Here is a 24955-nt window from a genome sequence, read left to right as displayed (position 1 = left end):
TAGCGAAAGCGATCCATTGGTTTCATTATTCACACATGTGCCAGCTGCGTTCTTTTATCGCTGTTAAAACAGAGGAGCATTCTGTCGCCTGAAGATAGTCTATGCAGAGAAGGGATCCTCTTTCCGGTATTTATAGATTAGTCCAGCCTTCATATGACGCGTACACTATCTTCCTTAAGTTTTCTTTTCTCAGTTTCCTATCTTTTTCTTTTTTTTTTTTGCGAAGCACTGTTGGTTCTCTATGCTTCGTCGTTCTAGAGAACAAGCGATAGCCAGGAGGCACTGTGGTAGTTTGAGTATGAAACTAAAATATGATGACACCGCCTGAGAGAGAGAGAGAGAGAGAGAGAGAGAGAGAGAGAGAGAGAGAGAGAGAGAGAGAGAGAGAGAGAGAGAGAGAGAGGGAGGGAGTCATGACAATGGCATGACACTTTGAGTCATAACAGACGCGCGCCTGTGTCAGCGCTTGCCTAAGCCAAATGCGTGCCATGAGGGCATAGTCAGGTCAGAATCAACAGTGTGTTTGCCGACACAAAATCGCATTTTCCGTGCCAGTGAAAACTGTTTCCTACGCCGACTATACACTGTGTTATGGCACTGCTGTCGGCTCGCGAAGTTTCAGTGATGGTAGTCCATTTCGTGGCATCGCAGCTATATAGTAATGCGGCACTTGCCAAGATGCAGGCTTTCTTTAAAAGAAAAACACATCATTGGTTCACACATGCAAAATGATTTTCGTATTTCATTCAAAATGTGGCCATCCCAGAGGTAGTGCAGTTTCGGCTCTCGGAAAAGCGCACGTAAGCGTAAAAAGCACTCCGAGGTCGCTCATCATCGTTGCGCGGCTCAGACGGCTGAGAACCCCGTCGCCTTACTGGAACAAAAACGGATCACCGAACATGAATGCCACGCCGCTCGAACAAAGCAAACGAAGTTACGACAACGTAATCCAACATTTCATCTTCAGAAAGTTCTGCCTCATTCCGCTGCGCATCACCATTTCGCACACGCGTTATAGTAAGTACATTTCTTTATGACAAATTGTCCTCATAAAATGATAAAATTTAATGTGCGATGCCAGTATTTCACGGTGCTGCTGCCTGTGTGCCACACATCTAATACTTGCTAAAGACGTTGAACATATAGTCACGATCGAACTCTAATCCCCCCAACATTCACTGACAGTTGCGATAATCCCTAATGAGAAATTTCAGTGCAGCTCTATACGTGTTTCCATTTCGCGATATATTGGCTGGCGCGGACAATCTGTCTCATGCAGCACGTTGCAAGCGGAGCGAAGTGTATCGCGACTGCCTCGCTCATCGGGAGATCAGGAGAGGCAGCGCGTGGGTGACGCGTGGGCGCGATTCACAGCAGCCGCTTGAGACAGACTTCCACTCATGCAGCACTTTGCTTCCATACAGACGACGTGCGCTACTCTGACACCATCTCGTTGCCATCGTCGCCGCAAAGCCTGTCTTGCGCGGCACTACGCTTTTCTCCTCACGCTTTCACCATACCCTCCTCCTCTGCTTTCCTAAGCTTCGGGCCCTCCTCGCTATCGCCGTCTAACATCTCCCGCTGCGCTCGGCGTTCGCTTTGGTCCTGCACTGGGCCCGTTCGCTCGGTTACGAGGACAACGCCGACACCGACGCTCGCCGCAAGAACGGCCGCCTAAGCGCTGCGCTCCCAAATTAGTTCATTATTAAGGCAGTATGTGCTGTACCGTAAAGTGCCAGCAGCTTGGCCATGAGAAAAATTTTACTGCAGTACGCATGGAGGCATTTCACCACATAACACGCGTCAGTGTGCCCGGCAATCAAAACTGGAAGTGAAACCGAAAAGGGGCCACCAACCGCGGCTTTCCTGAATGCAACATCACGACTGCCCCTAAAGTGCGAACCAATCACACTGAAAGCCAGTGGCCGCGGTAGTTTAGTGGCTATGGCTTGGGACTACTGAGCTCTAGGTCAAAGGTTCTATCCCGGCCGCGGCGGCCGCATTCCAATGGGGTTAAATGCAAAAAATGCTCGTGCGCTTATATGTAGGCGACTGCTAAGGGACTCCAGGTAGTCAGAAATAATCCGGAGTCCCCCGCTACGGCGTGCCTCATAATCAAATTGTGGTTTCGGCACTTGAAGCCGCCAGTTTTAATTATCTTAATTCCTGTTGCGGGAGCAACGTCCCAGTATAAATAAGGTGTTAACTGACCGGCACGCATGACATAAACCTTGAGTTGCTTCTGCAAATAACAGTGCAGTCAATCGGCCCTGTCACGCGGTTCCGGTATGGCCTCGATCCCGCGGAAAACACAAGGTAAAATACCAGTACAATTTCCTCGTTCCACCTTTCTTCAACCTTTTACTGCGATAGCAATTATATGGACACTCGAGCTGCATTTCTGCCGTCGCCGTCGCCGTGATGTTCCATATAATATTCAAGGGCGATAACACAGTGCGCGAGGGGAACCGGCTATCGTGGCCCGCGCGAAAGAGAGGAAAGCGGGGAGGAAGCGCGCAGTCTTCCGTCGCACGCGAGGCACCCAACGTTGCGAGGCACTGGGAAGTCGGCGCTCTACCCGGGCTGCAATACGGCAAGCACAGCCACCATGTACGCACCCACACGAGGTTTAAGCGAAAGCCTAATTTCGCCCCTACGGATGGGCAGCGTCGCGTCGGCGCGAGCAGTGATTCATCTTCCAAATTCTCACGCTTAGGGCCTCATTCCGTCTTCGCTGTACCCGCCTACGCTCGCGCTGCCGAGAGAAGCGATGCCACGTGGCAACCCACCCGCAGCGAGAGCGCGTTTCTCTCGTTCTGCGTTAGCTGTAATCTGGGTAAGCAGCAGTCGGCTCCTCTCCGAGCATAAGCTGCAACCTCGTCGACACCCGACACGAGCCCGTCTCTCTGGAGGCCAGCAGTGCCTGCCAGCACTGCGGAGGGAGCTCATGCTGGCAAGCATGACGGCACTCTCTGCCAGCTTCTACCGTCGGCTGGGGAGACGGTGCACAAGAAATTGCTTCCTCGGTCAACTCACTCAGCACCCCTCTGGAGACGTGGCCTCTATCCACTCCACGATGCTCTTTTTTTTTCTTCTTCTTCTGCTTCTTTTTGGTCTGTCTCGCCTTTCCATTCCCGATCTCATTGAAACAGTCCCAGGGCTTTCGCTTGGTCTGCTCACTGCTGTGTCTTTCGCCTCTCGCGTTTCGTCTGCGGTGGCAGGGGCAGTTGGGTTACTTGCACTAGCGCGTCTGGTCTGTTCACCGTTTCGCCGGGTTCTCGCGTCAGTGCACTGCGTGCTCAGAGTTCTGAACCTCTAAGCATTCATGTAGCCAGCCTGTCTGTAGGGGCTCCGACGGTGACGGGAGGACAGACAAACGCACAACGACAGATAGAGAAACGCGCACGCGCATTCATGCTAGGGCCACACGCACTCGCGTCGTCCGTGCTTCATTTGTGAGAGTTGCGCGATTACGGTATGTCTGCTGACACGAAGTTTTTGCCCGATTCCTGGCTGCAGCTGTGCGTTCCTCGTTCACGCGTAATCACTGCCTCCGGGTTACTTGCCGGATACACTCCAGGCCACTCTCAAGGTATAGATTAAAACAAAACAAAAAGATGTATAACGATTCGATATATGGAGATACATGAACGGCGGACACTAGATGCCTCTTGAGCCTAACATAAGGGTTTTGCTCGAATGTGCGCGGGCGCTCATGTAGATCCTTTGACAGAACAAACGAAGCAACCGGTGCGCATCATTGCAGTTGGCCCTGACAAGTCTGGTCGGCCTCCTGTTGCATCCCTACTCAGTAGAGAGGAGCGAACGCTCTTCCCCAGATGGCGCAACTTGTGAGTTTCAATCGCCTGATGCGATTCAGGCAGCGACCCACTAACAGTCGTTGAATGTTGTTGCCTTTAATGCATGGCACGTACCCACGATACCATCCCCACGAGGAAGGATTGGCCAACGTCCGCTACGAAAACATAACGGTATTCCTTCCTTCCCGCTAGCTTAATGGTTTGCATGGCTAGATTTAGGTAATATTGATTGAAATGGTAAAAATATTTATGGCTGACGAATCACGTGGCCACTTGGTCACAGGATTTGACGACGATATCGCCACCTTGCGCAAAGTTGGATCGAGTTGATGGGTTGTTGAATATTGTAGAAGCAGCTAAAAAGGCTGACGCGCCGTGGCGTGGCGGTGGCGCCTTGAGTCGTTTTCAAAACGCATTCACCCCTTGTAACACGCTCATGCCAATTTTCGATGAAGTCATTGGAGTACAAGAAAACTGGAAATAAAATGTCAATAATGAGGTTAATAATGAGGAAAACAGTGTTACCATGTATGCATCCCCGTAGAAACGATGTAGCTTATGTACAATATAAAATACTTCCTTGCTGACACGACCAACGGAGTTCACACCAATAGATGGAGTTCACATCAAGTACTGGAAGAGGAAGACCAATGCGCGATAGGGGTTGTTTTACCGTCACGCTCACAATAATTTGCTTCTTTTTATAAAAACTGTGTTTTGTTAGGTATACGTCTCACGGCAAGTTGTAAGTTTATCCTTCACATAGACTCAGCAAAAACTGGCTTCGAAAGCTGAGGTCGACGCCACACATCGTGTCTCTATGGGCGTTTTGGTAGGTACACAGAGCGTGATTTGTTTGTTCTATTTTCCTCCCAACTCATAGCTCTTACACAAAAGGGGAATTGGTCAGTAATCAGGTGGATCAAGCTAATGAATGGATGGAAGGAAGAATTTTATTGACGGTCCTGAGATATGCGATTATCGCATATCTCGAATAGCGCCCGTGGCTCCATCGCATAGCTTCCACCTTGGGATGGGCAGGCCGAACCTAGTCGCCGCATCGTGGGCTCTCTGGACGGCCTAGATTTGGATGGCCAGATAAATTAAATTTCACTTGCAAATTGCGAGAAAGGATAAATTCGAAGTTGCAGATGTAAGGAAATGAATCACGTAGCAAGACTTTAAGATAATCCATGAAAGAATAAAAGAAAAGGAGTAAAAAGCAAATAACTATAATAGGGCAATATACGTACTGAAAACGTACTGAAGGTCAGCTACAAAGATCATCCTAACCAACACCAGCTGGCTATTTGTTTCTTGCGCGATTTTAATATTCACTGAGAACAAGGTTAGAATTCTAGGTGCAGCAGATGTGGGCCTACTTTTTAAGTGATCGACTTTCGTTGGTCCTTTCTTTCGCGCCTTTGACCACTCCACATTTTTTTATAAATATTTAGACACTTATTTTATAACTTGTGCCACAGCTGGATCTTTGGTGCGCTATTTCAGAAGGTTTAGTTCACTTAGCATAACTTAAGCGCACTCTGAAAGTGATCAATTCCTGGATCTAAGGGTCAAGCAAATGTATGTGCGTAACTTAAGTGCTTGTTTGAAACTCACTCGTGCTATTTGCCGAATTCGCCGCCAGCCTTAAGTATGTCTTCAAAGCATACCCGAAATCCCAGAGAGAAAGAATTCTCAAGAATTAGCTTCATAAGCTAAAAACGAAGAAGTATGAACACAACGCACCCTTGTCTATCGCATACAGGTCGCACGTTACCCCTGGTAACTACGTAATATTTGCTCCGTTAATTTTCGACGACGAGCGCAATATGGGCTGCGATGTGACGATGAAATTACATGGCAGCTGCAGTCTTTCAACGGCATATTATTTTAGCGGAACTGTATCCACGATAATCAACCAAACAGGTTTAGTACTCAGCAGTGTTCCGGCATTCATGGTAGAAGAGTTATTTTTACCATTTCGATTTTGTGAAGAAATGTCTGTGCCCCCTTTAAGTTGGCAAAAAGTGCTTTCAAGTAGCTAACAACATTGATTTGATGTAGTCAATAACTTATTCTTGAATTTTAAGATGTCAAAAACGTTCGCAACATTCGTCGTCGGATGTTTCACATTTGCATGAGGAAACACGCACACGCCAGTGAGCTCTTAGCGTTGTTGAGTCCATGAGTAATGTAGTACGCTCGACAAAGAGTTAGCCGCACAGAAGCTGACCTCCAATACAGAGCAAGAACAGGATTGGTCTATACACTCCTGCATAGATGTTTAGGGTTGGCCGTGCTCCTTCATCTTGCAACAACTGAGGTGAAGTCGGCAGCTTATCTCATCCTGCAAGCGCTCATGTTCGGTAAAAAAAGAGTACTCTGGATCGCATGAGAAAACATGGTTTCTTCGCGAACGTACACAGCTAGCTTTCCCAGAATGACGGCATACAGTGCTCAAGAGGGTGTCACGAAGGCGACTCACATTTCTGCGAGAGACTGGACTGATCGACTTGTGACAACTCCCACGCGGAAAGGATGCTCAGGCGGAGAAATTGCCGGCGAAGTACGACAGGCTAACCCTACCTGTAGCATCAGCACCGCGTGGCACTATGTGGCCATAAGCGTTCAGGAACATATAATTCTGAAGTATCTTCGCACGCGAGGGATTCGTTTTATCTGATGGCTACGAAGTGCTACAGAACACCTCAGCAAAAGCTAGGCCTTGTTGCGTACTCCAGGGTAGCGTACCGTACTGCTGCCGAGAAGTAGCGACGCCTGCTTATCGAAGCTCGACCGACATTACTTATTGGGTAGCGTGGCGTTGTCGGCGGGCTGCAGGCATCCGGTAGATCATGGTGACCAAGCAGGGGCGAGACGATTTCCGAGTGCGAAACTTGCACTGTTTATTCAAAGGTAGTTGAAAGAAAATAAGAAAAGCATGAAGTATGAAGTCCCGAGTATGAAGTCTCTTTCGGAGCCCCTTAAATAGGCTCTCTACAAGTGTGGGCGGGATCTTGCTTCCGTCGATGACACGTGACAGGCACGGAGAGAGGGCCCCTCCTCCTGCAATACCGAGCAAGGGTAGGAGAAGTCGATCCTCTTTTCGACGAATCCGGGGAGAAGGTCGGGTGAATGACCTCTCCGGCGCCGTGGGGTTCAGCCAAGAGAAGGTGGAGGGGATGAGGTAGCACACACGATGCCACGACCAAGAGAAGGTGAAGGGGATGAGGTCGCCCGTGGGCTCCGGCTCAGAGGGTAGGGTGAATGACCTGTCGCCACGTGGTGTCAGACGCCAACCCTAACAGCCTGCCGCATTGCAACGAGCCGAAGACAGAATAGAGCTATTTTCTCGATAGCTGCATTTACTACGACTCGTAAATTATCCGCTCTTTTACATTCCCATGCCAATGAGCCGTCAGCCCAAGCAAACCTTTAATCACCATGAAGCCCTCGCGAGGCGAGGATCTCGATTTAGGCTACTGGTGGCAACACAAGCAGAGATGAAGCGAATAAAGAGCCCGCCTTCACTACGTTTATCGCGTAACTCTTCACTACAGGAATGTTCGCGTAGCATGTCACCCTGCCCAAAGCAAACAACTGTCCTGTATTTCTGTCTGGTGCGCAAGTTGCAAAAAAAAAATAAACGCGATAAAACAAGCCAATCTAGCTGCTATCTAGCTGCTGACTGCGAAAGCTCGATGCATGTGCCACAGCTCTGGACAATGGGCCACCTTGCGTGAAACCGTAGTGATAACCATCGTGATTCAGGTCTCTGACGTCGTGGTCGAGCTTAGTCCGCAACATATTGTTTACCACTTTTGGACCGAAGGGCGTGCTTGCTGCGCAGCCCGGGCCCCCTGTCACTCAGGCTTTGCCAAGATGCGCAGTTCCTCACGAGCACGTGGAACATATTTTCCTCTTACCCGCCAGAGTGGCAAACCAGACGCAATCTTGTTTAGCCTTGCTATCTTTTCAGTCAACTTCAAAGCCGTTCTCTCTCTCTCTCTCTCTCTCTCTCTCTCTCTCTCTCTCTCTCTCTCTCTCTCTCTCTCTCTCTCTCTCATGTTACTGCAACACGCGCGCTGCTGATTTCAACGAAGACAAGCGGAACATTAACTCAGCTTGACTCGTAAATAAAACTTTCGGAATAGCAACAAGTTTACCATGTATATTTTGATCAGTGTGCCTTCCTGTGCATTGATCTTTAAGGCAAACAGAGGCTTGAGAAGCCTTTGAAAAATTGAAAAAATGTTGCTATGTCGCAGCACACTGAACATTATAAATTCCCACATCGTTTGTGCGGAACTAGATTACCAGTGTGCAAGCAGTAAATTAAAAAAGTAAAACACCATAGCCACTGAGCAACCACGGCGGGTTCACTCTCAAGGTATAGATTAAAACAAAACAAAACTGTATCACGATTCGATATATGATGGAGATATATGAACGGCGGACACTAGCTGCCTCTGGAGCCTTTTCAGTGCACCTCGTGGTATATCTCTAGCATACGAACATAACATAAGGGTTTTGCTCGAATGTGCGCGGGCGCTCATGTAGATCCTTTGACAGAACAAACGAAGCAACCGGTGCGCATCATTGCAGTTGGCCCTGACAAGTCTGATCGGCCTCCTGTTGCATCCCTACTCAGTAGAGAGGAGCGAACGCTCTTCCCCAGATGGCGCAACTTGTGAGTTTCAATCGCCTGATGCGATTCAGGCGGCGACCCACTAACAGTCGTTGAATGTTGTTGCCTTTAATGCATGGCACGTACCCACGATACCATCCCCACGAGGAAGGATTGGCCAACGTCCGCTACGAAAACATAACGGTATTCCTTCCTTCCCGCTAGCTTAATGGTTTGCATGGCTAGATTTAGGTAAGATTGAATGAAATGGTAAAAATATTTAAATTTTTATTTAAATTTAAAAAGGAGTAAAAAGCAAATAACTATAATAGGGCAATATCGTTTATTTGTCGTCCTTCTCAGCGAAACGCGGGGGCGGTCGCCGCTGTGCCGACAGTCCCTTCGGGGCCGACGCATGGCGGCATGGAGCAAGTGCGTCAGATCAGTTCGTATTTTTTCAGGATCCAAACGAACGATAACTAATGGTTTAGTTTATTCATCTACAACCAGGATATTTCCGTTTTCTTGCTTCATGGCAACAGGGCAAAGAAGAAGCCTGCGGAAGCACGGAGAAAAACCAGATCCAGGGAAGCCGAAGCAGCAAAGCAAGTCAGCCCGCCGAACTTAGTTGCGACGGCGGGGCAGATGTGCCTGCGGCCGCTCTGGCACCGCTTCCGGGAATGCGCCTGTTTTCGATCAAAGTGGATGGGGCCTGTACCATTCGGCAATTAGTTGCACGCTCTCGATTTAATCTTCCGTAAAACTGTTTTCACCTGAGAGCCCTGGTGCTTTGCCGCTCTCTCGAAAAGGGCGGAACAGGAGCAGACGCACGGTGGCGGCTTCGGCGTTGCCATGGCACCGTCGCGAAGCCGCTGAAGACCAGCGTTATCCGCTCTAGTTGCTGCTTTTCCTGCTACTCTCGTCGCCGCTTGCAAACAACCCGCGAAGTTAGCAGTTTGTTTACGCTACCGAGTCACTGATTCCTCCCACGCCTACCTCGTCCTCTTTCTTTTATTTACCATTTTCTTTTCTTTTTTATCGCAGCTCGCAGAAGTACGTTTATACGACGAAATACACTTCCGGTGCTACTGCCGGCCACGTCATCTTTCCTACATTTCGCATAAACAGTCCGTATTGACCGAAAAATTGAATATTGATCTCAGTTCGTTCGTGCCTGCTAGTGCCTACGCTTCCTGAATGCTCGCCATCGCGCTTCGGACGAAGGCCGTTTATTTTCTGCCTTGCTGCGGTTTTGACAGCGCTGTAACTTTGTTTTCTGTCTTCTAGCTGTCGTACTCTGTAGCTCGCACGAGGAACCAATCGGTGCGTTCCCTTTTCACCTCCCCCCTACCCAGCTCTTCAACATCTTCTTTTCACCGACAGAACCGCCCACGCCTTAACAGCCAGCGAAAATGACCTGCACGACGCCAACCTAAATCGTAGCATGCATTTTATCCGACAGTTTTTTTTTTTGTCTGTGAAGCCATCCGTCTTTCTTTTACTTTATTAATTTTTTTTAAATCTTTGACAGGAGTACCAGCTAATAGGTCTCGAAGGCGGCACTCATCGTGCTTCCAGAACAACGACATTTCTTGAATGCGTTAGCATTAGGAAAGAGAAAGTGTAAAAAAAATGCATACGTGTAAGTGTGGGATGCTGGTCACGTGGTAGAGGTAGGGTAGTGATGGGCAAGCTGCCAAGCTTAAAAAGAGCGTGGGCGGTCTAGAAACCAGTCGGAGCTCGGAACGAGGGAGAGGGAACAGCGCAGCTGTGCATGTGTGCTCGAGAGAGGGAAATGGCAGCAGTGCTGAAGAGGCCGTGGCTGCCGTGACCTCATTTTGCTCCGGCCTACCATGGGTCCACCGTCAGTTACACTTCGCTCCTCGAAGAGGCAGCACGTGTGGCAAGTGAGGTCCTGAACGTTTTGCAGTGTAGTGAACGCGTTTCAAATCGTGGATCCGGGACTTCGCTGAGGTGGGGCCGTAGTCCTAGCGCATTTCTCTCGCATTTAGTACGAGTTACGCTGATGAACGTATGCCTTCTTTTGTATCTTGGTAACAGCGAGCACTTGTACGCTAACGAAACAAAGCAAAGGAAAGGCCTCCCCGGTAACTGCATAGTGAATTTTCTTTTTCTTCTTCTTTGCAAGAGGTCTCTGGTTACTGACTCATAATACAGGGACGTAAACTCGATCCTACGTGTGGCGTCATCGAGTAGGCTGCTGGTGCCGCCTCTGGTTCAGCGTTGCGAGTGCGTTGCCATAGCAGCTTCGCCGAACCATGCCGCGTGTAAGAAGACACCTTCGTCGATGACAGCGCAAATGGCAGTCGCCGTCTTTGCACGACACACACGTGCCCCGTTCGAAATAGTGGTATCCTGCTTCGCGCTTTTTCTCAGAAGAGGAACTCGACTCTTGCCCTGTAGTGTACGCGTCTGAAAGGCCGTGAACCTAAACGGTCCCAGGGTCTGTGGAAAGGAACGCTTAGGGCTTAGTATAATCCCCTCTGGCACATTTTTCTGTAGTTGGCATTTTCTCTTGACGCAAGGTGATACCTTTCAATGCATGTAAATCGAAGCCGTTCTTTTCAATGATGACCATTAAACATACTGCGGCATAACTAGGAGTTCGCGTCCAAAGTAGGTGAACTTCGTGTCACTTCGGGGAAAACAGGCGTTCCTCTGTGGTGGATTACGTTACGTGCCGTACGGTGCAGTCCTAACGAGAAAACCCATTTTCTATTTTGCTGGCACTCCCAGCTTCAGACAGGCAAGCATACTATTTACACGTGTACTCGTTTATCGTGTGACCGCATTTCGTCGTCAAACAAACGTTGTTCGCTCAGCGCAGGATGTGCCTGCATGTATCGGAAGTTTCTCGAATGTTATCGATTGTTCTATCCGCTGTCTGTTGTCACTGAACCTTGTGTAATCTGATTGCTTATATGCGCGAAGAGAATTGTGCAGAACTTTCTGGAAGAGACGGGTACACCAGCGATTATTCTGGAACCTTCGATGAGCGACGCATAAAAGCCGACGCGCTTGCCCCGCAGATTGGGTTTCGATGATCACTGACTGTACTGGCCGCTATCGCTGTGCTTTGAGTGTAACTGGCTTTGTGGCAATAAAAAGTTAGTTTCATCATTCACACTCTGCCGCTGTATTATTCCCCCGTCACTACCCCGTGACACTATATTTTAACGCATACATATTATCCTAACGCGTCCTATCAGCCTTCTTTTTCCCTCTCGATATAGCATTTACTTTATACTGGCTTTATTACCAACTATACGTTCACTTTAAAAGTTAACCATACCGTACATCGCAATCACTGCGCGTCAAAATAAGGACAAACTTGACAGCCTGTAGAGTTTCCGTGCTCCAGAACTTATTCTGTAGATCGCTGCGCCTTATACCAGGAAAAGGTACGTTAATCAAGAGAAATACGTTAAGGAGATGTCGTCATTGTCCGCCTCTCAACAGATTCGAAAAATTCGCGTAATAGATTCTACATATGATCAGGGTGTCATAGCCGTAGCGAAATCGTATAACTATCCCCATCCCGGCCACCTGCCAATTCGTGAGCATGCTAGCTAATCCAAGAAGCGCACGCATCTCGCACCGGTGGCGCGGATGTGCTAAGTTGGCAGATGGCTGGGATAGTAATGGCAATACATTTAGTTTCGAAAGAAATGGTATCTGAACTTCAATGCGTTATCCTTTGTTGAGTTTATATAGAGACGGTCTCTAACGTATACAGGAACTCAACGGCAACCCATCAGCATTTTATTAAATGTCGGCACATAAAAATAAATAAATAAAGTAAGCATCAAATTGAGTAAAGGGCTATGAAAGCGACAAGAGTCGTACAGCCCTTGTGGAAGTATACACTACAATTTTAGGGTTTCTAAACCATGTTCTGGTTAGGCTGTGGAAATTCAGTAGATCTTTAAAATGAGGTTTGCATGGGAGCACAAATCGTGCCATCTTAATCGTCAACGTGTTTTTTTTTTTTTTGCTCGATTTTTTTTTATACGGGAGCATGTAAAAGGAGATTCACCAGTTCACTTTTAGCACACTTTGGTAAAGGCTAGCACGTTTCAAAGGCTTTTGTATCAACGGCTCATTGGCGGAGAAATGAAATGTGCGTTGAAATCGCCTACACAAAATGAATTTTTTGGATCCTTGAGCGGGGCCAGCTGTTTATCTTGCCACCGTGTACAAATATAAACAACGAATGAATCAAATAATTCCGCGTTAAAAAAAAATCAGGCGGCACTTAGTTATCCCTAAGCGGATGAACGCGCAAGCATTGCGACCGCTGTGCAATGCTTACACATTATGTCACAAGGCAAAATCGCAAGTCCGACTGCCACCAAAGGACGTGAGTTCGAGTGTCTTAATTATCTCTACCTTAATTCACTGTGCCTTAACTTCGCCTTAATTAATACCAAAGGTTGCGGGTTCGACGTCTGCAGAGGTGACTGTGACGTCCTGAAACTACCGTAACGAATGCTTGGAAACAACACGGACGCGGTGCCTTCGGCAGAATTCAAACGCCTTGGAATACGCACCTTCAGCTCTTCGTCGTGGAGCACCTTGACCGGTCCGCTCCTGTAAATGGAGCCTCCCGTGAAGACCTGCACAGTTGCGTCGGATTTGTTACGCGAGCGGAGCCTGCGAAGGTATAACTGACTTAATTAAGTGACGAAGCCTGGGAGTCGCCAGTACAAAACGAGAAACGCCAAGAGTTGGCGAACTTTATGACGGCAACATGACACGCAGGAAGATGTACGTAACAATATGCTCAGAAATTATGCAAGTTACGTTTCAGTGCGCATTTACAAGGCAATGGCGAGCATTAAATACTTAAATTATGGAAAGATACACTTTTGCTTGTTACAATCACCACGTTGTTGTCGGGAACAATAAAGATTATTTTCCGGGAAAAGCTAGCCTTTAGAACCTGTCGTATTGTTTACGGCCACTGTATTTTACTCTTCTAATGTAATAATTTGGCGTCAGTACTGTTTATACGTAAACCGTTCTTAAATGCTGTTACCTGCCGTATTTGAGCACGTAGGCTCAGTTTCATGCGGCTTTAAGACGCCGATAATGGCAACACTCAGGGGCAGGACCTGAAATCACTCAACAAACGTGCGTGCGTGCGTGCGTGCGTGCGTGCGTGCGTGCGTGCGTGCGTGCGTTCCAACGCTGCCTCGGCCCTGTCAACGTCAGGAGCACCCTCTTCTAAATGCGCCTGCCTGCAGCGCTCTCGACTCTCCCAAAGAAAACTACGAGAAACGTTAAGCCTGTGCATATACCGCTCTTCAGCAGCCGATGCCCCGCCTAAAATGCGCTGGCGCCCTCTCCCGTGTTCTCCTGGCTTCTAAAGGATGAAAAATTTCCAGCCAAAGCGAGCGACACTTTTTTTCCCTGCAGTATAGTTCGCGTCTTCTTGAGTTTAACAAACGACGTCGCTTGGGGCCGGCGAGTAGCTGCAGGCGGAGCGCCGTGTATAACGAGGCCAGTGCACCTCGTGGAGCAAAGCACACCTTAACGACACTGCGTTTCCGCGCATGTGCCCTCGTGGGAAAGTTTACTCGCGTTTAATGATAACTAACGATGCAAGAGTCCAGTCAATATCAGAACAAATAGCTGGAATGCCTGCGGAGGGGGGGGGGGGGGAGTTCTCGGCTTTCTCGTGCTGCTGCTTGCTCAATACTTGCGGTCCCTTCGAGTCGAGGCCAAGAGTCAACGGACACGCCAGTGGAGGCAGCCAAGGGTACGTCTTCCCGTTAGTTGCCCGGCATCGTCGAGCTAGGTCTTCCGAGAGCAGTCGAAAACGCGTGTCGGGGTAAATCCTCGCTTTAAAATAGCTCGGAAAGCAACAGCGAATTTAGCGTCGGCGGAAAACTGTGTTTCCTTTTAATAGCGTACTTCGAATTTCTGACCCTTGATAAATCTCGTTTGCTCAGCGTGCAATGCGTGTACAGGCGGCATTAGCCGAGCTTCTGCACAAAGTTCGCGAAGCGTTGTACACTACTGCTGGTGTCACAAGGTTCTAGCGAAGTCTCGCCTTCATCACCAACATTAAAGATTTTAGCGCCAAAAGCTCAATCACAGAAAGCAAGGACACAAAGACAGGAAGAGCGCTAGTCCTGTCTGTGTGTCCTTCCTTTCCTGCGATAGTGTTTTTTAACGCTTATATCTTTAATGTTAGGCATGCACCAACTAGCGCAACATTGAGCCCTATACTAAAGCTGTCCCCAAACTTGTTCAGTCTGCTGTCACCAGTAAACGAAGGAAAGTAAATCAAGGAAAAATATAACATGCGCCTTTGGTGACCCACCCCTTAATCGAAGCCAAGACCTGTCTTTTAAGACTGGCGCAAAGTTTATTCCTTGCCGTTAGTGGCACTACGCCAGAGTATCACCTCCTTTCTAGAAAACGTGTGTAAGTCTAATGCCATATGCGTCTAATAGCAAACTCTTTGTTAATGTTTCATCGGGAGAAAACGCAACTCGGTGCACCACGGAGGCGTTTACGTGCGGCAAACACGGCAATAGTTCATCCAACCTGTAGCGCAGTTTTAAGAAGTACATTAAGGAAAAAAAAACACGAAGTTCGATACCACTTGGAATCCGTGAACTGTAGCCATCAAATGTATTTAAGAAAATGTCAACCCAATTAGGTTAGCCTCGATCACTGTGCTGTTTCAGTGTGTCATGTTAATGTGTACATTTTTTGCATTTGTTGTACCAATGAAAACACTCTTAAAAATTTGTTCAGTGTAGTGCATGCCGGTTTCGCATTTATACGTGGGCCCTGCAGCATGAGTTTGATGCACACTTCAGCCAGTTAGCGTGGCTTTGTTTAATGTCTCCCCGATTTTACAGACAGATATCGAACGGTGGATGCCGCTCGACACCGGACAAATCCACCGACGAACGATACCATAAAAGGTAACGATGTAGAATGGAAGAGAGTAGTCTTCAAGTAGTTTTCACGAGTAGTTTTCGCCCAGCAATGAAATTTGATATTTAACATCGCAAAGTCGCGCCTGTGCTGTGCGGGATAAATACGTCATAACTGAACGTCCAGGGCTAATAATAATCCTTCGAGCGTTTCTTAACCTCCGTTTAAATGTAACTTGATGGCTCCTATTTGTGCATTTCACACCGGTCGATATATGACGTTTGTTAGTTTAGCAGTCCGTGCTTTCACCCTGTCATTGGGCTAACCATTCACAGCACTCTACGCTTTATACTCTTTTCTCTCTTTCATTCTTTCTCTGCCTCTTTCTCTCTCTCCCATACTTCTTCTTTTCACTCAATTCCTCTAAAATCGAGGTTAATGTGACCGCTATCGAGTGTCTTAGCTACCACACTTTTCGTCTCGCGATAATTATACTTCCTCATCCTGCTTCACGCAGTCATGTCACTTTAGGCCGCATAAGTGTCCGAAAATTTCCTTATCTTACGTTAGGTTGTTGGACGTCCGGTGCTGCAAATAGAGCTAGAGAGAGCATGTATAGGGGACCTGAATGCTAGGGCATCAAATTGCGTTCATTGTTCATTTATTTTCTTTTTGGCACCGAGAAGCCGCGTGATGTTTAAAATGACACCGTAAGCACCCTTTAACGCATTGAGACAACTGGACGATCGGCCCCTGTCAAGGAAGGTGCTACTCCAACACCATCCCCATTGCTCGTGAGCCCACGTGTCAGTGAAGGCCCTTTTGTACTTGAGGGCTTGTGTGAACGCTTGTGATTTAGTTGCGACGTATGCGCACGCGCACGAATTCCTTTCTATCCCTGTTTCTGTCTCACCTTTCTATACCAGCTTTCCTTTGCCCCAGCGCAGCGCAGCTAACCAGACGCTTTTCCGTTTAATATCCCTGCCTTCTCCCCTTCATTGTTTTCCTCCTTAAAACACGAAGGCTAGTAAACTCGTGACATCGCTGACGAGCGGCGCCTTCGATTGCCCACCTGTCCCACCAACTTCGGATGGCTGGTGTCGGTGATGTCGTATTGGCGCACGTCGCCGTGGACCCAGCAGGCGATGTAGAGGAACCGGTCGTCCAGAGATATCAGTATGTCCGTTATGATCGCTGAAGAAGGCGTGCATGAAAAGAGGTCAAGTTGAGATCTCGGCACACGCACGACGAGCACCGCACACACAACCGCACGCAAGCAATGCTTGTGAATTAACGGTGCAGTGCAGTCGCGACCTGAGCGGTGCGGAAACAAACATTGCAAGCGATTGCACGTTACACAGGATGACAATGAATACAACTGCATGCATTGCATTTAGTTTCATAAGATCTACAGTTAAGTGCTTCACGAAGACTTCGCTTCACGCAGATTGAAACGTGTGCGTTGCGTACTCATATATACGGGGTGTCCCAACTATCATGCACCAAGATTTTTAAAAAATATGCAATAGCTGGGACTGAACCAAGATAATTATGTTTGCCATCGCTTAGAGATACTCAGATTACCGTTTGCATTCCGCCTGATTGCATAATTAGGCTTAATTTGTTAATCAAACATACTCGCATCAAAATTAATTATTAAATATTATAATCAGATGAAAAGTGTCGCTGAGAAAATTGTACAGCAACGTGAAGAACTCCCGATACAGCTTTACGTTGCTCAATACGTGCTACATAAAAGTGCTTTTCCAAGCGTGAAATAATCCAGAGAATGCACGCAAAGCGCTTCGAGCGGCCAGTCGTGCGGCAATCTTGCGTGTGTATTCGCGGGCATCGTTCACGCCCGGAAAAGCCCTTTTATGCAACATGTATTGAGGCACAGAAAGCTGTATCTGGAGTTTTTCATGCTTCTATGCAATGTTCTAATTACACTTTTAATATAATTATAATATTTTAGAACTTGACTGATTAAGTAAAGCTAATTATGTAATTAGGCGCAATGCAAGAATAATCTGAGTATCTCCAAGCGACGACAAACAACATTACCTTGGTTTGGTCCAGCCACCCGGTATATGCGCATATATTTAAATTTCGCTGCATGATAGTTGGGGCACCCTGTATACCGATGCGCTAGCGCAGGCTTCTTTATATTTAATCTCTAAGGACCTGCGTATAAAGACGCATCGATTCGGGGGTGAAGTCTAGTGGTTAGCGTATTGTCGTTACTATCAGCAGCACTATCGTTCGAGCCACGCGGTCCCAATGACTACTTACTTTCGCATATTTAATATAAGCCACGTGACGATATGCGTTAAGTCCCTGCAACATAACATCGCCGTAAACCTCGTTAATGCGTCGGCTCCGCAAATGCATGGGCATGCACCGTAACATCTAAGATGAGTTGTCGCAGTTGCAAATGGGCGTGCACTTGAAGCCATTCAATTTCACGCACACCTCCTTTCTCTAAACAGAGCCCTTTCTCAACCTTTCTTGAAAATATTTACAGACCTTTCTGGCAAATATTAGAAGCAAAACAAAAGTCGATGTACCGGCAGGTGAAAGAAGTAAAGAAAAAGGCTTTTGCATACCTGGCATCACGTCCATGGCCCAGCCTTTCACTTTCTTGGCGGGAACCGAGATAACTTTCTCGGCTGCCCAGCTCTCCTCCTTCGCCTGCGATTTGGTGCAAAGTGAGAGCGTCAGAAACTATGGGAAAAAGGAGCTCAGCCATTTAAGTTCGAGCTCGTATCGAACAAGAAGCGCGAACTTTGTTACTGCGCTGTAGGTGTTATCGCAAATAACGCCAATTAAGTTATATTAAATCAAATTGTGAGGTTTACCATCCCGAAGCTCCATATTCACAGCGGTTTACGAGGGTCGCAGGAATGAAGGACTCCGGGTGGATTTCACCACCTGGGATTCTTTCCCGCTGTCCTAAGTCACGGTGTACAAGCGTTTCTTTCCTTCTTCTTCTACTTTTTCTTTTTTTGCCGCTGCTGCATGAATCGAACGATTGACCTCGAAATTATACAGTACAATGTCATAGCCACTCATCCACAACGACCTGTGCATAACGACAAGCGGTATTTTTGATTTATTATGTTCCAAGCAACACTGAAACACATGCCAAAAGTAACGCAAGCCGTAGAGGAGGGCTCATGATTAATTTCGAACACTTTAGCGTGCACCTAAATCGAAGTATACATGGGCATTTGTTCACTGTTTCCTTTTACCCATTCCGGCTCCATAAATATGCTACCGTCGCAATCGTGACTCGTTGCCGCGACCTCACGAGCAATGTCTCTGCATAGCCCCTGCAACACCGTGGATGGTCGATAGTCCAGCATGCGTCACGATATACCGTCTAATACATGTATACACAGCAGCAGAAAGACGGGACTCCATGGAAAATACAAGGACTAATCAGAGTCCTTTAATGCCGTAATTTGTGACGGTTAAGTTCTACTCGAACGACCTATTGGCTTCTTTCCAACCGTTCTCGCGTAACGTCGCAAGGTACTTGGTCTTTTACGGCGGCAGCTGCTACGTTTTCATTCCAGGGTGTTCGGTCCGTGCGGCGTGGGAAGTTCGAAGTGAAGCGAGGTTTGGAATCAGCGCCGCGAAGCCTGCCCGTGGCCTCCGAAATGCGTGGCGCGCCGGTGCCACTACAAAACCACAATAGAAAATACCGCGATGTGCATTGTTGCGGCTCGAGAAAATGTAAGTGTGCTGCTACTGCTAAAAAGGCTGCCTGATTAAGAGTTTAAAGTCACGATCAACTCCTATCGTGTGGCCTGTTGTCACGATTTCTTCACATGCCGTGTCTGAGCTAAAATATCCTAACGGGACGTTTAAGCAAGAAAAGTCGTGATTTCAGGCGCCATGTGTATGTCATCAAACCAAAACATGTCGCCGTCTCCGGCACAGTAAACGATGTTCTGCACGTATTGTTTCCAACGAAGGTGAACTTTTCAAGAGACTCACGCGTAGCATCCATTTACGAGCACAAATTACAGTCATCTTCCCTGTAGTTCCCTGCAGAGTAGCATGTAGCCGAATATACGACAGCTAACTAATTTGCTTTTCAATAAAGAGCTCCTTCTTTCTCTCTGCAATCTTTGCAGGTTGCCTTAAAATGCGAGGTGGTTCACCTACGAATTAATAGCTTGTACAGTGTGAAAGCGCGCGAATATGAAAGCTTTAAAGCGGCGCCCGTTTAAGCTTTTTATTGATTTATTTTCTTAACGAGCCCACGAATTCCGCTCAGGAATAGCACATGGCATGAGACTAATTCAGCATCTTCTTACCTTACATACAAGTGTTTATTATTGCAATTACCTTTTGTTTGTATAAGAAAAAGAACAGTTCGGGTGATAGATAACGAACAATCGCGCAGTATCCTCGGCGAGCTCCAAGCAATTTGCTTTCTAAAAATGAAAACGACACCTGCGAGTAAACGGTAAGAGCTAGCATTCTGAAACTCTCCTGAGCGACAGAGTGAACCATTAAGATGTTCAGGGTGGTTTAATGTGTCGCTAGAAAAATTGTACACTATACTTGGAAGAGGTGCAAGTAGGTCGTGGTAGCATGTCGGGGCTCGCGACGGCGCAGGGGCGTGAGTCGGAGGCGTGAGTCGGAGGCTATCTTGACGGTCATGCCGTCATGACGGCTTAAGTGCTGTTTAAAATTAGACGCTGTCCTTGATATATGCTTATACTAATGGTTTCAATACTCCAATTAGCATTTCTTTCTAAATAAGTTTGTCAACCGCGAACGCCACAGCGACGTAATCTTGCCTTCCTGCTACATTTATTCTTGGTTATATGTTGCTTAGAAAGTCGCAAAATTATTCTTAAAAAAAGAACACTTTTCTTTGAATAACTTGTCTAGCATACCATTTGGTGAATGGCGCCAATTTTATTAGGAAGACCTCTATTATGATAATCCAAATCATAAACATTTAACAAGTCCAGCATCGTATCCCTAGGAGTAATAATGTGCGGCTGGCGGTTCTCGTTTTTCTATAAAGCTTGTATAGTAGCGCCTGATGGCGGCATTCTTTTAACATTAATGTGAATTCATATGCATGGTCAAAGCGCACCCCTCTGGTAATACTTCAGATTCTACGCTACCAAAAATAAATATGCGTGCTGGCGATAGCCTATCAGAAACATTTCGCTTGACTTCGCGTTTTGTGAAATATACCTTCTTGAGGCAGGCTGCGACTGCTTTTGCACCGTTCGCTTGATGCAGATCTGACAAAGTAAAATAAATGCACACGAAAGCACCAAGAACTACGTTGTCGATCTGATTCAGCACGATTCAACGGGTGTTGCAGAGTTGAGCTAAACTGACGCACACTGAGCGATTCGGTCCTCAGATGTTGTCATTGATGTCTTTGAGGTGCGCTGGCTCGAATAAAGTCTTCCTTTCGAAGAGCGCGAGCTGCTTCGAGAGAGAACGCGTCGCGTCTTTTGCAAAGCATTTTACGTTGCACTTCTTTCGGCATGGTCAGCTTTTGTGCGCAATCATATTTAATGGAATTCCTAAAAATAATTAAATTCGGAACTCTCGCTTTCAACTAAGTGCGTCCTCCCGCAGCAACATACCTTCTTTAAGAATGGCAAGCTGCAAGTGTTCCAAGCAACAATTGCTGTACCGGACCCGCTTTCCAAAAGGGAATGTTCTGTTCCCTTTTGTTCCTTTTGTGTGTGTGTCTCCATGTGTGCGCGTTCCTCCTTTTTTATTTTCTTTTTATTTTTTTTTTTCGTTTTCCTCTCTGTCATCTTTCTAACCCCTATCCCCCATCCCCAGTGTAGGGTAGCAAACCGGAGACTCATATCTGGCTAACCTCCCTGCCTTTCCTCTTCATTCTCTCTCTCTCTCTCTCTCTCTCTCTCTCTGTCATAACGGTGGAAACATCGCATGACTCCGTGAATAAAAAGTAAATTTTGTTACAGCAACAAGTATTTCCTTAATGGAACATAAAGTGCTCTCGTCGTGCAAAGACAAAAAAGAAAAATGAAAAAAGAAGAAGATTAATGCTTGCATTCACAAAAAGCTTCTTGCGCTGGAACGCTACATAAGAGCAGCTGCCAACCGGTCGTCGGGTTGGACATATTAGTGGCGAAGGCGACCGGCCAATGGCAATCGGAACCAGCTTATACGAACGAAAATCTTCGTGAATTGGGCCCCACTTTACCGCAGCCAGAACAATCCCTGTCGTTGTGGAAGTAACGCAAAGGTTCACTTAGCAGTGACCGTATCTCCTATATCGCACACACTTGCCCTATATTCCCTTCCTCAGGTGACGATCGCAATGTGCGCGGACTTAAGTTATTCCCTCCAGGTAATGAAAACACCTCCGTGGTTACTGTACGCTCTGCGAGGCACCTAAATGTCTGCACAACGTAAACGAGCCACACTCGCCTCTGTTTTGAAGAATCGGAACACGGTGCCCCCCAAGGCGCAGCCAACGTAACCTTCCGAGGCGTCGGGGTTGTGGAGGAACCGTACTTCTAGCGGCATGGTGCCTTCGGGACCGAGGTCGATTGTCTGCAGTTTGCGGCGGTACGTCCAATCCCACACCACTAGGCTGCTGCCGTAAAGACCTGGGTGAACACAACGAAATGCAAGTTGACCGAACGTCCTTTGAACGAACTTCCTCCGTGAACAAACCGCTAAGTCCCCTCACCGATGGTAATCCAAAGTATTTGCGTTTCACTCGAATAAACGTTTAAGCATAAAGATGATATCTATACAGTGAAAATACTAGTAATTAATGCAGGTGTTTCACGGAATCATGTCGGAACTCAACGAAGCTTTGTACAGTGTGACTCGCCTTTGTCTAGAGTGGTCGAGCGATCTACAGCAAACTGCGTGAGCTACCAAGCTATAGCTGCTGGCTTTTAAACTAGTTTATATTCCATAGCGCATGTACCGAGCACGCGCGATGATCTAGCGTGGTCTTGTGTATTGCGTCGGCCTGCTTTCTTTTTTTCTCCCGAAATGCGACTACCAAATCAACCGACTGAACACTCTAGACAATTGGTGCTTCACACAGCACACTCCCAGGTGAATTTCAACACAATAAATATTTGAAGCAAGAAGTCGCAAGTGATCTCCTGCGAAATGACCTTTTAAAAAATCACGATTCGGCTGAGTCCCGAAGCAGGCGCTCTTGCAAAGGACGTGCACAGGACACAGAGGTGAAATGCCTTCCTTATGCATGCTCACGCACGCGTTACATTCATGCAACGTATGCATGTCAACTACTGGTTCCGAAATTTTCCCTCATATATCGAGAAACGCAGTCCACGCGTTCCCTTCTTGTGCGGTCCGAAGGTAGCTTGTGAACTTAGCCACGCCTGAGATAGCAGCCTTTGGGGGAGGTAAAAGTGATAACCTGGCGAGCGCTGGCGATGTGGAAATATCGCTCACCGACAGCGGGACAATGGAATTCTGTTGTAACATCACTGCCTTCTTGAAAGCGTTGAGGCTACCGGTAGCACACTTCCTAAGTGCTTTCCTTGTTCAACGCCGAAAACGAATTTCTCACGCAGGGAGCACATAAGATTGTGATGTTATATTGGGTGAACGTCAGTGATACAGTGCTGATAAATCTCATTACGTCGGTTACATCAACAGTGGACTTTCTCTTCTACTCTTAGTCTTTTCCTCCCCTTTCCCGCCGTGCAGGATGAACAGTCGGGCTCATGTCCTGGTTAACCTTCCTGCCTTTTACTTATCCGTCTCTATCTCTCTCTCACTAAAATTGCAATATATATATATATATATATATATATATATATATATATATATATATATATATATATATATATATATATATATATATTGCAATATATATATATATATATATATATATATATATATATATATATATATATATATATATATATATATATATATATATGTATATATATATATAAAGTTGTCTGCAGTGTTGACAAAGAGGCAGTATGCATTGCAGTGTCATATGAGAAAGAGTCGCGCAATGAGGGCGCCTGCTAGTGGCACTTTTACCAGCGATTCTTTACAAAAACTTTTGTCGCGCTTAGCGTTTTGCAGCCTTTTCGGTGGACACTTATTTGAAAGAAAAGTTTTTTTAAGTCATCACAAATGCATGCCCCGTTGATAGGGTGCGCCGTGTCGCGTGAAGCACAACGCGGCCTGCGGGCGTCTTTTTTTTCTTCTTCTTTTTTTCTTGAAACTGTTTTTCAGCAGCATATCGGAGCTATGAGACGCATAAGTGAAATCGCTTATAAAATGCACCAGCAGCCTGTTGGTGACTGATCTTTTGAAAAGAACTCGGTCGCCGTAAGTTCTGCACTTACCTGTAAATGATGATGATGATGAAAAACTTTATTTATCCCTCTTTAAAGGGAAGGGGGCAATGGAATAGAGGGTGGGGGGAGGAACTACTTGAAGTAGGCCTCCTTTATCCTCTCAGCCCACTCCAGGATGGCCTCCTGAAGATCGGGCCTGGAGCTGCGCAAGGCAGCCTCCCACTGCTCCTCACTAGATATTAATTGCTTGAGGAAAGGGGGAAGGGGGTGCTTAGGGCACCCCCACATGATATGGTTTAAGTCTGCTCTGGGAGATACACAGAATTTACAAGAGGGAGAAAGGTAAATGGCGGGATGAATGCGGTGGAGGAGGTAAGGGGACGGAAAGGTGCGAGTCTGCAGCTGTCGCCACAGAACTTCACACCTACGCGCACTCTTGCGATATGACGTCACGGTAAATGATTGAGAGCATACTTAGAATGAGTCAAGGCACCCAGAAACTGCCCGGCCGCAGTCACTTCGACACACAACACGAGGTAACGACATTAGGAAATAGAGGGAGGGTAGGCCTTGCTCAAAAAAAGAAGAAAATGAAACTATCACATTTACAACTCTGTAACTCAGCAACGAATACGATATCACAATTCCGTACACTGTACGTTATAATACATCTATATTGGACAAATTTGATTTATTGTACATTCCTCTAAAATATAGAAATTCGTTAGTAGGGCTTTTGTAAAATCCATGTAAACGCCGTAACAAACTCACGTAAGCCATAAATAGATATATCAAATTTGTGCTCTTTAGATTTTCTATCGCATGCAGTTTACTGAACTGGGATATTTGTTTTGGTTCAGAGTTTCGGATTGTGTAAACTTCAATTTGTTTTTTAACTTACAAAATTTCTTATCTATTTAAGCAATCTGGGTCACAAATAAACATTCTCTTTCCTGCAGTCAATTAAACTATAACTCTCAAATGCATTATATTTCATTGAAATCGGTCAAGCGGTTGCCTCATTAGCATTTCTGCGTTTTACGTGCCCTTGAATAGGGAATTCTGAGTTGGCCCCGAGCTAAAAATGCTTTTTAATTTACGCGAATTTCGCAATTACAAAATGCCGCTAAATTTCAGGGACACGCAACATTTTGAAGGAATAAGTATGCAGACTACGCTCAAAACTAACAAAAAAACATAAGGCTGTTTTTGGCGGCTGGTTTGATCTGCTGGGTGCACCCCACAAAACGTCGAGCGTTCGATTT

At 46.7% G+C, this 24955-nt stretch overlaps 1 protein-coding gene across 2 annotated transcripts in view; it reads right to left on the bottom strand.

The window, feature by feature from the left end:
• Positions 1-24955, bottom strand: part of LOC142582517 (methanethiol oxidase-like) — a 142118-nt gene that overhangs the window by 7197 nt on the left and 109966 nt on the right. Inside the window, exons 6-9 of one of the 2 annotated variants that reach the window (XM_075692334.1) lie at positions 21808-21995; positions 17973-18051; positions 16439-16560; positions 13023-13088 (exon numbers count right to left, since the gene is read on the bottom strand). In XM_075692334.1, coding sequence (XP_075548449.1) covers positions 13023-13088; positions 16439-16560; positions 17973-18051; positions 21808-21995 — 455 coding nt within the window. The remainder of the gene's footprint in view (positions 1-13022; positions 13089-16438; positions 16561-17972; positions 18052-21807; positions 21996-24955) is intronic. The other variant, XM_075692335.1, reaches the window with a different exon arrangement.

The sequence above is a fragment of the Dermacentor variabilis genome, chromosome 5 (genome assembly GCF_050947875.1).
Source record: "Dermacentor variabilis isolate Ectoservices chromosome 5, ASM5094787v1, whole genome shotgun sequence".
NCBI lineage: Eukaryota > Metazoa > Arthropoda > Arachnida > Ixodida > Ixodidae > Dermacentor > Dermacentor variabilis.
This window is presented reverse-complemented; position numbering and strand designations above follow the sequence as displayed.